This window comes from Monopterus albus, unplaced genomic scaffold (genome assembly GCF_001952655.1).
Source record: "Monopterus albus unplaced genomic scaffold, M_albus_1.0 scaffold18.1, whole genome shotgun sequence".
NCBI lineage: Eukaryota > Metazoa > Chordata > Actinopteri > Synbranchiformes > Synbranchidae > Monopterus > Monopterus albus.
In genome coordinates, this window is record NW_018127898.1 from 4,076,923 (window position 1) to 4,089,552 (window position 12,630).

The following is a 12,630-nucleotide window of genomic DNA, read 5'->3' on the forward strand; positions in this document are numbered from 1 at the left end:
TCATCATCAAATCATATCAGCAAACCAGAATGAGGATGACTGACAGTCTGATATCATGACAAAGCCACATCATGTAACGGCAAGCCTTGACAGTATTGTAGCTGTAGTTAAAGCTGGCTGAAACACAGACAACACCCACACATCACAAATGAGCAACAAACACTGGGAGCATAAAAATATGCATTAACTCTACTCTGAAGAACATCTAGTCATAACAATAGGGCTCCTGAGAACAATTAGAGGAACTTTCAGCAGAGCATTTTTGAAGTAAGAAAGAGCTGGTCATATTTTATTCACTGTGGATTATTCAAGACGAAACACACTATATGTGAACAAAACAGCAGTGAGGACCTGGAAATATTTGTTATTTGCCTGACAAAATAATGTCACAGGAAAATTTTGGATATGCCTTTGCTTGGGGTGGGTCTAAACAAGCTCTGTAGTGTAGAGCCGAGTGCACTCATTTTTTGTGTTTGTGTAAAGTGTGATGTACTTTCTGGTTTTCATTCTTTGGAAAATTTAGAGCTCAAAGGCCATTTTTACCCTTCTCCTGGCCAGAGAAAAGGCAGTTCTGAATGGAAGTCTATACTGATGGGTCTGGATGAATGGGTTCACAAATACCGCAGAGGGATCTTTAATAAAGTTGACTCAGACTGAGTCACAGTGTTAAAAATAATCCAAATGCAGGCGCTGCTCCCTTCGCCTTCCTGAATCAATAAACAACCCCCTTGGCTGCATGTCTTACCAGGAAACAGATACATATAGATACATAGATAGAGAGAGGGGAAAACAGACTGGCATTGATAGAGAGATAGATTAAAATATATATATCTGACAGATAGGTTCATATCATTAACAAAAACAGCAGCATCCCAACCAGTCTTTTTCACAGACATCTAGAAAAAGCACTCTAGCTAGCTGGATGTATTGTCTATTAAAATGGATGTTAGACATCAAAATTCACAAATTTGGGGGAGGAGAGAATACAAATAATATGACCATTTAAAGCTCCTCAACTGCACTGAGTTGTACCTCATTAGTATGAACTGATGGATAATTGGATACATTTATTCTTCACCTCCCTCTACTGATTCCACCCCTCCACTTCTTATGCATGCATTTAACTGAAAATGTGAGGAAATGTCAACAGTGCTTTGAGCACGAGTAATATTTTTACTGTTCTAAACATCATGCAGGCAGAACAGTACATAAATATTTTTACAAGAGAGAAAATACCAAGCCACCCTTTTCCTAGCAGAGGAAAATGGTAGTTGTCATGTCTCTGTACTGTGGAGGGAAAATAAATAAGTAGCCAGTGCAGACTGCATTACTGAAGAGAATCAAAAAGAGACAAGGACTGAGAAAAGGTATGCAAGTCAAAAGGTATAGCAGCACTGATCCTTTACACAAACAAGATAGGCCACAAACACAGTCCGCAAATACACTATATAAACATACATAACCCTACCAAAAAAAAAAAAAAAAAAAAAAAGTGAGATCAGGATACACACAGTTTGGGTGTGGGGATTTTCCCAGGGAACTAATATTTTTGGAGAAGCTGGAAGATGAACAAGCCATGTAATCTGTTGTTTCAATCTTGTACCTTTAAACAAAATAATAAAACATGCAAAACAATGTTGAAGAAATCAGTAAAGAAATGAACCTTCACATCAAACACAGGACAGTGGACAACAGACCAAAATGGAGCACCAGATCAAATGATAAGTCAAAAATTCTTATTCAAGCGTGTGTTGTCTAAAAATCACGTTCCTTTGAATACTTCCTTTTAATATGCCACATGCAACATCACAAATGACTGAACTGTATTTAACACACCTCACTAGTTATGCTTTTTGTTAGCCAACAGGATACAAAGAAAAGTCTTCACATTTGGCTTAAAAAAAGTGTTTGTTGGATTATCTCCATAACAATGTGTAAAGATTATGTGTAGCAATTCATCATTTGGTCATAAACAAATACGCACAATCAAGTCTGTTTTTAAAACAATTTAAAAGGCACTGCATAGATGATTTATAACATACCGACAAGTTTGCTATTCTTATGCATATCTCCAGTAATGAGCCTTAACAATCAAGGTTTGTCCTGTAGGTGACATTTGAAGAAAGGCTATGGGTCATTAAAACTGAAAGGATTCATCTGCCGTGGAGCGTAAAGGTCGTCTGCAATTTTTACTGCAATTTGGCCATTAGACTTTTTGCTTGTCTATGAATCGAGATTTCCTCTGTTGCCTGATGGTAACAGAGGAAAAGTCAGGTGGTCAGTAAAAACACAAGAGCATCCTCAAAAGCCCACGAATATCCCATAGCAGATTTCTTGAAAACTGCACCATTAATTAAGAAAATACCAGTCAAGGGGTAATTCTGACCAGATGATGACACTAGCTGAAACCTCAGGTGGTCAGCTAAGTCATTAGGATTCATTCTCTGGAGACAATGAATACACATAACACAGCCATCTGGCAGTATCCATTCATGGCTATCTGGTCAGTAACTGTCAGGATATTCTACTCTTGACCAAAGTGTTGACTGATCAGACCAATTGACTCCACTGGCCTTATGCCTGATCACAACTGAGCTAATGCCCAAGATACTGTATACTTGTTAAAAAATATTGTAGAGGCAGGTTTTCCTGGATGTCTACATTCAAGCCACCTTACACAGATGATTTTCTGACACTATACCGCAGATGGCTTCTCATACGTCTGAGCCAAGCTGTTAAGGGGATTTTGCTGTTGAGTTTTACTAAGGAGTCAGACAGACAAGTTCACATGAATGAAAAAATAATGGCAAGCACCCCCAAAACACATGATTAGCATTTCATTATGCCTGGCTCTCGGTTAATTTCTCTTTCCTTTTTGGCATTGTAATGAAGAATGTGTACATGGATATGCATGCACCCACACACAAATTGACACATTCTACGAGCTCTTCTTAATCAAATGCAGCAGAGAAAATGACTCGCTACACTTAAAAAAACCATGAACAGATGAAGGATGGTGTAACAACAAGGGACAGAGACATCAGAAGAGGGAGAAGGATGAGATGAGAAGGGTAAAGATGGGGGTGGGGACTAGGAAAAAAACATCATGGTAGTAACAATAAAAATAGCTTCGCTCCCCCAATCTGAGCTCTGATCCTTTTTCCCTGTCGCCTTTTCTTTCCTTTCTGTTGCTGCTGCTGTCATGATCCGCAGTCTCCAGAACCATTAACCTGCTAGAGAACTGCCAGGGGGCTATAGAAATGAAACCCATCCTCTTGCATTATTATCTGAGGTTAAGAAGCCAAACTCCATTAGGGATAATTACAGTCCCAAAACCCATGCTGTAAAAGTCGGGAGCCCATTATGCTGCGCACTACCAGAGAAAGCATAATAACAGCAGCGAGGGTGGGAGTGTGTCTGTGTGTGGGGTGCCACCTATCAGCAAACCTCATTGACACACTCAGTTGCATACCAATCAGTGTAGATAGCAAAATAACACAAGAAAAACTCCTCTGGCCCATTCATTTGATCTATCTATCTATACATTAGATCAACTATGGACAAGATCAAAGCACAAAAAGAGAAATCAGAAGAGAGCTCCAGTGAAGAGGGGGATCCCTCCCCTTCCTTAACTATCGCGGCATATGGCCAAACCCATTTTAGCCCCAACAGACTTATGACAGGGACACAATACCAACTGCCCAGGGCACCTCGCTAGATCACCTAAAACAAGGCTGCCAGGAATTTGTTGCTGTGGTAATGAGGGGTTTAATGGCAGAACAGCAGCCAGTGGTAGCATGGGGTCTTGAACCAACAAAATGTGTTAGAGAGGTGTTTTCAGGGGTCTCTGCGATGGCTATAAGAAAAGAGGGGGTTGTTTAAATAAATAAAAAAAAAAAAAAAAAAAACAAGAAACAAAAACAAACGGGTAGCACTTACTCGGTTTTAGCCAATGTTGTCAACGCTCTGCTGAAGAACCAGCCTAGAAAGGGCAAATCCTGGCCCTGGAAGCCCGTTGGCAGAGCTCCCTGCTGAGCTGCTGCGGGTGGCCGGGGGGCTGCCTGCTCCGGCTCTTCAAAATTCGAGGTGTCATCTTCAGCGTGCAATGCAGGAACGAAAGGCGGGAGAACTGCAGGACACAAGGATGAAAGGAGGGAGTAAGACGGGGCAAGGATAAAAGGAACCAGCAAACAAAGAAGGTAGTTAAAAAAAAAAAAAAAAGTAAAAAATAAAAATACAAGGAGAAAAGGGAAGAGAAAGGAAGGGAAGAGGAATGGAGCAGAGCGGCGGTAGTCTAGAGTGCTGGAAGTCGCGCGCTGATGTGCATGCTGTCTCTCTGTCCCTCCCTCTCTCTCTCACTTACACACAAGCTCACTCGCTCTCCATGACTGCAGCAGAGCAAGCTAATCAGCCGGAGCTAAAGCCAAGCATAAAGCTCTATATGTGTCCAGCTATCAATAAACTAGGGCTATATTTTCAATACAGATACAAATTTATATAGGTGATTCTCTTTTTTATATTGCATTTGACATCCTTTACTCAAGGACAATCAATCAATCAGCTGACAATCAAATGAAATTCAGAAGGGAAAAAACATAATCAACAGACCTTTCTAGCACATGCACACAGGGAAAAAAGCTCCTGCATTCAAAACACTGCATCATGGTCAAACAATAATCATGTGGTAAAAAAAAAACAAAAAAAAAACAATAACAACAACAACAAAAAACATCTCATTAAAATTCAGCATCAACAGAGATATCAAGACTAAAAACAGCTCAGAGGAAATGACTGGTATAGCTATGTTTGGTAATCACTTCAGAATTAAAAAGGGGATGTTCATTCATCTGAAAACAAGGCATTCTGCACAGCAAAATAAATCCTGCTCACCCTCGCAACTATACATGCGAGTTATAGAATCACTGTAAAGCTGTTGTTTTTAAAATGGTACCATGCTTCACTGAAAATGTCCATTCATGTGAATGTTATGGATGTGTTTTCCCACAGCTGGTCAGGTGAAAACGTCAGCCTACATTTGTCAGTCAGCACAGCCTCACATTTGATGGCAACAATGACGTTCAACAAACGCACGTGTATTTCTGACACAGAGAGCATGTCTGGTGTCACTAGCGTAAAAGATTTGTGCTGTCTCTGTTGAGAAGGAGATGAGTTGCAGATCTTCAGTCTGTGTGTCTCCCTCCCGTTCTCTTCCTCAGGAAAGAACTGGCCTTCTGCCAGTGGCACATAGGATCTCATTATTTTACTACTGACAACCCCACAGGCAACGCAGTTTGGTGTTTGTTGTCTGTGTGCAACCACATGCACACTTATGTGTATTATAAACAACATTAGTATTTGACAACTGGTTGTATATCATCTGTCTACTAATGTGATTACAGCAACACAGTTATTTCAAATTGAGTATTTTTATTAGTAGAACAGGAGTGTCAAAAGACAGGAATCACCTCACCATGTCTTAAGTTGTTCCAGTCTACACTGGAGAAGAACAAGTGACAGCGAAGTCCTTGGAAACCCAGTCGCTCTTTGGCTCCACACAGCAAGCTCTGCACTAGGTCTACAAACTCCTTACTTGCCCGCGGCTCCTCTGGAAACTTTAGAAACCACTGCAAGCAAGCAACATGACAAATATTCATTACCCAAGACTGTTCAGGTATTACATCAGGTAAATGTGAATGCATATGCTGAGAACATTTTATTTCTTCAGTCATCTGGTATTCTAAGGCACAGACAATTACATATCAAAAGCCCCTTTTCCATTGCCTGGTACCAGCTCAACTCGACTCGATTAAACTCTGCTCGCTTTTGGTGCCGGGTGTTCGGTTTTCCACTGCAGAGGGATCCCTCTCAGTGTAGCTGGTTGTCATAGCAACACCACATTACACCGCCGTGACATCGTCAGCAACCGACACAGTAACAGTGGAGGACATCGAAGGTATACTGTTCTTTATTCTTGGTATGTGGTGGTTTTTAGTTAGTACAGTATCTACAGTAAAGTAGTGGTTAGCATCAAATAACATTGCTTTTAAAAATGGTGCTTTCTTTGTTCCAGAATGTCTCGCATGTTGATGCAATTTCTCTGACCAATCGCTAGTCTGCAGTATTTACACGTCACCGTTTGGTATTGCCTCTGCTTGCCTGGAACCTCGACTCAGATGATACCAAAAATAATACCAGGTACTATCTCCAACATTTGACTGATGGAAAAACAAATAAGGCGAGTCGAGTCAGGTTGAGCCGGTACCAGGCGGTGGAAAATGGGCTAAATACAGCCAGTAATAAATGTCAGTCAAGATGACACACTATGTACCTGGAAGTTGAGGATGTTGTAGATGGTCTTGGTAGAAGTGCCCTCAGAAAAAGGTGACCTGGCATAGATCATCTCATAGGCTATAACTCCAAGGGACCACCAGTCACACTCAACCCCATAGGTGCTGTGAGGGCCCCCATTCATGGCCGCCAGGACCTCAGGGGAGAGGAAGTCTTGGGTCCCAACAGGCACTGTGGGAGCTGCCACCTAGAAACAAATCAAACACAATGTCACCATCAAGAATAATGAAGGCAATACATAGCAAACTCTGTAGATCCACTTACTGTTTTGTTAGCAGTCAGCCTAGCAGCTGATCCAAAGTCTGCCAGCTTAATGTGACCGGTGCGATCGATGAGAATGTTCTCTGGTTTGACGTCTCTGAGATTGAACAGTTTACGGGAGACTTGATACAGCTTTTACAGAGTTGTTTGTTGCCTGAGTAGAGTCATTTAAATGCCAGTACTCTTTTTGTATTACATAACATCACAGTCAGTGCTCTAGGTTACATTACAGTGCTGCATTTCTAATGTCGAGTTAATGTTTTCCTGCATTACTGTATATGCATTTGGCCTTCCAGTAAAAAACAAAAGGCAAAGAATGACATTTAGTAATGATCTAAGAAAAACAGCTACTTATGATCTCTGCTCTCTCGGCTCTTAATCATGTTATTTCACAAAGTCTTGAATGGTCTGTAGTCAAACTTTTGTGGGGTTCATTAGCCAGAGCCTCACCTGTGGACGTAGCCCAGCTGATGGACCGCATGAATGGCCTCTACCAGCTCAGCCAAATAGAACTGAGCCATGGATTTGTCAAACTGATCCTCATATCGGTTTAGCAGGGACATCAGGTCACCGCCTGGCAAGTACTCCATTGCCTGAAGAGACATTTTCAGTACCACATGTTGTATTGTATGCAGTCAGGAATTGTTAGCATAAAACTACTGTATGTCCAGAACTTAGAATTTGAATGAATGAGTGTAATTAAAAGGAATAGGTATCACATGCTGTTGAAACATTTGAGTGTATATAGTGAGTTGAAACAAGCAACAAGTGTTAAGACAACATGTGTATGAGCTATCAATGTTCTGTGGAGCCTAAGCTCATTGGATGGTTCTCCTCATTATAGATTCAGTTATATAACTGCAGATACTATTGCAGATTTATCTGTGACACTGCAGTCAATGTTTGGTGGTCAACAGCTAAAATACACCAACAATAACTGCAAAATCCACATATACCTTATACGTCTGTGATCTCAGGCTGCATGTGGACGTGTTTTCTGTCAAGCAACATGCTACAAAAAAAACATGACTCATCCTCAGATATCTTATTTTTAAAGTTTAGGAACACAGAATAACAAATCAGCTTTGGTCATATTTGACTGAAGTTCTGCATCCTGAGATTAAGAGCGCTGGTCAGGCTGATTTGTGCTATATGGTGCCAGCCATACAGCCATAACAAGCGAGAGCCCCTGGTGCATGAATGGTCGGCAAGTCTGAATGAACGGGTGCATTCTCCAGTGTTACCTAGCAACAGGAAGACTGGGTGCCTCTCTGACACATGGATAAAGATGGATGCTTTGTATTTTCCTCCATGCTCAGTTAGGGAGCAGGGTGAGACAGAGGAGGGGTGAAAAGAGAAGAGGAAAAATGGAGACAGACATGCAGGGGCCATGAAGGAGGGGGTGATTGAAAGGAAGACAAAGAGCAGCATACAGTATAAGGCTTGGTCAGGGAGGAAATGCTCTTTCCTATACCCTAAGCCAGTCTAACAGGTCAATGGCGAAAATGATGACTTCTTGTGAGGTGAACAGCCTTAATGATGGTTGCACTGGGCACCGTGAAGAGTAAACTGAAATAACAATTAGTCACTAACAATTTGGGAAATATGCCTGGTTACCTCTTTAACCAGACTTAAATGAAAAGATCTATTATTTTATATATCCACATTCACACAGGGGGTTGTTTCACTTGCAGGTGAATTGCTGGCAGCTCAGAAACAGTTAATTCACCTCTTGATTGTTATATTTTGCTTCTTTTTGCAGTCATGGTTTCTGGAATGTGCATTGTGATATTAGTTGCACTTAGATAATGAATAACAATTTGAGCAAAAGCAGCTAGGCCCAAAGACAGTATGCAGCACCTCAGAGGTCCTGTCCAGTGCAGTTGCCAGCATTAAATAATGTCGATAATTTAAACAATACCCCAGAGACTCACAAACATACTAGCAGCTAGCCCACAAGCTACGCAACACAATACCACAGCAAAGTTATGAAGCTGCTATAAGAGGATCTTTTCAAACTTTCTAGAGGATGACTATATCACCCTGCTTCAAAGCATTTCTTCTACAAGTCGTTCCTTTCACTATTCACTTCAGGTCCCTTCCTGTAGCAGCTCATGTACTATTCTGACTGATCTTGCAGTTTTATTAGTCACATTCTGGAAACCACAGCTGTTAAAGAAAATGAATAAAATGACACCTTTCAAAACAGCTTTATATAAAATATGTATACAAAAACATATAATGTATATAATATCCAATAAGCAATAATCTTATGTTGAAATTCCTGCATAAAACTAACAGAAAAAACATAATTTTATTAAATTTTTACTTAATTTATTTTATTTTTGCAGCTATTTTTGAATAACAGTAGCTTGGCCCAGTGGCTGTAGTCAGCTCAGCTGAATCAATGCAGTTAAAGAGTTTGGGTGAATGTGCCAACAACTGATACAAAAGGTGACATTTAAAACAACAGTGCTCTCTCTCTAAGGAGACCAAACTTAATTTTTTTTTTTTTTTCACCTTCTATTAAAAACTATGACAACACTATAGTAGAACATAGTGTCTGTGTGTGTGTAAAGTTAATGGCTCCAGAGCATCTTTCTTCAGTAGAATAGGAACCACTACACCCTCACCTGGTTTAGTTCAGGGAGAACAAATATAGCAACACATAAATCTGCAGCCTCTCTTGTAAATAGTAGTTGGGCTAGGAACCACACCAGTACTTAAATGTATCTCAGTCAGTACTGTTAAACAAACAGGTTACCTCTAGGCCTATACTACAGCACAAAGCCTGTGCTATACCACAAGTGTAGGCAATACTACTACATATACAACATCTACACCCAAATAGTACTACACATTAATTACCTAACCCAAAACATTATTCTAAATAGGAAAAATAAAGCCAAAGATATATCAACATAGCAAATGCAGTCCATCCTCAACATCAGAGAAAATGCCTGCAGTCTCACCAGGTAGACATGATCTTTATCTTGGAAAGCGCAGAAAAGCTGTGGGATCCAGGGACTGCTGTTCAGGGCCAGAATCCTTCGCTCCTCTTCATAAAAAACCACCTAAGGAGAAGTGAAGGTATGCAATCAGTATATATGCAGTGCATTAAATAAACGCAACAGCAGCAATGCATACATCATATCAGCCACATAAACTCATCTGTCTAAATCACTAAGAAGCTACCCTCTTTCTGGTTTTTAGTGGGGTTTAAATGCAACCTCAACTTTTAAAATTTTATTCAGTTAAACTGTAGCAGACCCTAATGCACATGTCAAACTTACTCATGATATCACATCGAATCTTCCAGTCTGATCTTCAGTCCATGGTGCTTGTATTATTAAGTGGGATGTCATTTAGTCACAGGAGTCATTAACAAAACTTCTCCTGTTCACAGCATTGCTCACTTCAGATGCCTTCCAGTCACAGCTCATGTACTAGTCTGATTCGGATCAGTTCTATTAGTCACACCAGAGGTCACAGCTGTGAAAAAATGTAATCAGATTTTGTTTTCTTGTATTCAACCCTAGAGCACCCTCCAATGGGCCTTTTTCAGATTGCAACTTTGGAATACTAAGCACCAAGCTTGCATGGAGGATAGTGCAAAAATGAAAAGCACAACACTTGCATAAGACTTTGAACCCTACAGATTGTTTTGTACATATTTTGGTTCTTAATTGATTTTATTCTGCTTATTCATGTTTATTTGGTGATAGCACAATTCTGCAATCACAATTTTTCTAAATCTACAGTATAAGATTTGAAAATGTTGGTAACTTGAATTTCTTCTATGAAATGTGTCTTAAAGTAATTAAATAACAAATCTTTCGAATGGCTAAACCGTAGCTTGCTGCAACCAAGCCTGGCTTTAGCTTTCAATGCCAGTTGAAAAAAAACTGCTTTCAACAAAACAGACATTTTGAAACCCTGAAGCAACTAAATGAAATTCATTTAGCTGCTTATTATTGCTAATTTTATTATTTTTACCTTTGATTTTCCTGCACTAACACGTATAAGGGCCAAATATGTGGCAAAACCAACGATTAATATATTCAAAAAAAATCTAAAATGTCTTTTCTATATTTTAATAGTCTCTAACCTTATTTCAAACTCAAACTTATACTCAAAGTTTGAGTCTCTAACCTTGTTTAAGATAGAGTATAAAGTAAAAAAAAAACCAAATGAATCTTACATTTTGTTGAGTACGTAAAACTGCCTTGTCCATGACTTTCAATGCACAAACATCTCCAGTGGCCTTCTCTCGGACTACCTGGACTTCAGCAAAGTGACCACGACCCACCACAGCACGCAGTTCAAAGTCATGAACCCCAGGTTGCAACATCTGCAGCTCTGAGACCACTTCAGAAACTGGTCCACAAAATGCAAACAAACTGTCAGTCTGGCAGGTACAGAGAATAATCCAAAATACACACAACAATAATAATCAACAAATGTAACTGGAAAAATTCTGACAGTGCTAAAAGTAACAACAACAAACAAAGAAACCCTTCACATGTGTGAAATGTATGCTTACACTTGTTGACAAAGTTTGCCACATTAGGTATCATCATAAGCTCTGGGGAGGTGCACTCTTGGTAGAGTAGCAGCAGAGCTTCCAGAAGCTCTTCCCGACCCAAACTGCATCTTCCCTGATGTCCACACAGTTTGGCGCGTCCCTGGGGAATATACAAGCACAGGAAAGGGAAGTCCAGCAACTGCAGTTTTCTTCACACTGTGCAAAGTGTTTGAGACAATGCGCATTTATGTGACACATCTTTACCTGAAACAACTGGTTGAGCCGCGAGGTCCGACTGGTAATGGGGTCCGCCGAAGACGGCAGCGTTTTCAGGTTTCCCTGACTTACGTATTTGAACTTCAGCATGGCTTCTTAACAAACACCCTGGACAAATGAGACACATTTGTTCAAGTGAATAAACGTTTCTACTTAAGGTAAACACGTTATCTGTTTAAAATGTCTACAGCCTCAGTACGAAGTTATAAAGGGGTCCAGAAAAACAGAGGGCGTCTAATGTCAACAACGAGGCTGGCTAACGTTTGTTTGCTAACTTCCCTAACATACGCAAGCAAAGACCGTTAAAGCGACAAACACACATGAGAGTACCCAGGAGATTACTCACCAGACTGCCATACAGCTAGTTATAATGTTCCTTTTAATACGTACAATACATCGATAGGTGAAAAGAAACGCTATATTTCTCTAGATCAACGTTGTTTCCGGTTAACGTTCAAATTTTGCGCGTCCCCTGCCCACCGCTCATGCCTGCTGAATGAAGGTCACATATGATTGGATGCTTATATTTTTATGGGTGGGTCTTGTTGTTGCTTTTAACCAATGGTCAAAGACTTACTGACATACTCAGCCCCTTTCGTCACTTAACTAAGAAGTGCAGAACATATTACTATAAATTCTAAATAATTATTAACAGAAGTTATGAGCATAGCAATATGCGTATTATTAGAAGATAGGGGTACAAAAGTGTTGACTGGAGAGATCTTCACAGTCACTGGTCACATTTGTGAGCAATATTAGTTTATGTGTTCGTAAATTACCTTATCACCTGATTGTTTACTGGTTATGCAATGGAATATTTAATCTCATTACACTGTCATAGCAACAGCAGACAGGAATAAATCAGGAAATACTATATTATTTGGTCTTATTAACACTGTATAAGTATTTGATCTCAGAATCTGTGCAAAGACCAGCACTATATGGACAGATCAGTAAAATCAGCAAACCATCTGCATACATAAGGTGGTTAATGAGAACTTTACCAACCATACTCCCTGTTCCACATCAGTTTACCTGCACTGATAGATTACATGTTTAAAAAAGAAAAGAGCTAAAACAACACCTGTGGAAGCCCATTATTCTTGTGGAAATGAACAGCTAGTCCCTCCTTTTACGCACACCACTTGATGTGCATACCAGATACAAGGATTGTTACTAGAAATCTACAGGAACCTCTATTACAGTAGTCACAATCTGTA

At 40.0% G+C, this 12,630-nt stretch overlaps 1 protein-coding gene across 7 annotated transcripts in view; it reads right to left on the bottom strand.

The window, feature by feature from the left end:
• cita (citron rho-interacting serine/threonine kinase a) overlaps positions 1–11,917 on the bottom strand; it is a 36,937-nt gene extending 25,020 nt beyond the window's left edge. For 5 of the 7 annotated variants that reach the window (XM_020592548.1, XM_020592543.1, XM_020592544.1 and 2 more), the window contains exons 1-10: positions 11,757–11,917; positions 11,399–11,518; positions 11,153–11,294; positions 10,811–10,986; positions 9,582–9,683; positions 7,060–7,202; positions 6,613–6,706; positions 6,329–6,535; positions 5,471–5,624; positions 3,940–4,129 (exon numbers count right to left, since the gene is read on the bottom strand). In XM_020592548.1, coding sequence (XP_020448204.1) covers positions 3,940–4,129; positions 5,471–5,624; positions 6,329–6,535; positions 6,613–6,706; positions 7,060–7,202; positions 9,582–9,683; positions 10,811–10,986; positions 11,153–11,294; positions 11,399–11,500 — 1,310 coding nt within the window. In that variant the 5' untranslated portion in view covers positions 11,501–11,518; positions 11,757–11,917. The remainder of the gene's footprint in view (positions 1–3,939; positions 4,130–5,470; positions 5,625–6,328; positions 6,536–6,612; positions 6,707–7,059; positions 7,203–9,581; positions 9,684–10,810; positions 10,987–11,152; positions 11,295–11,398; positions 11,519–11,756) is intronic. The other 2 variants (XM_020592547.1, XM_020592546.1) reach the window with 1 other exon arrangement.
• Between the last annotated feature and the right edge of the window lie 713 nt (positions 11,918–12,630).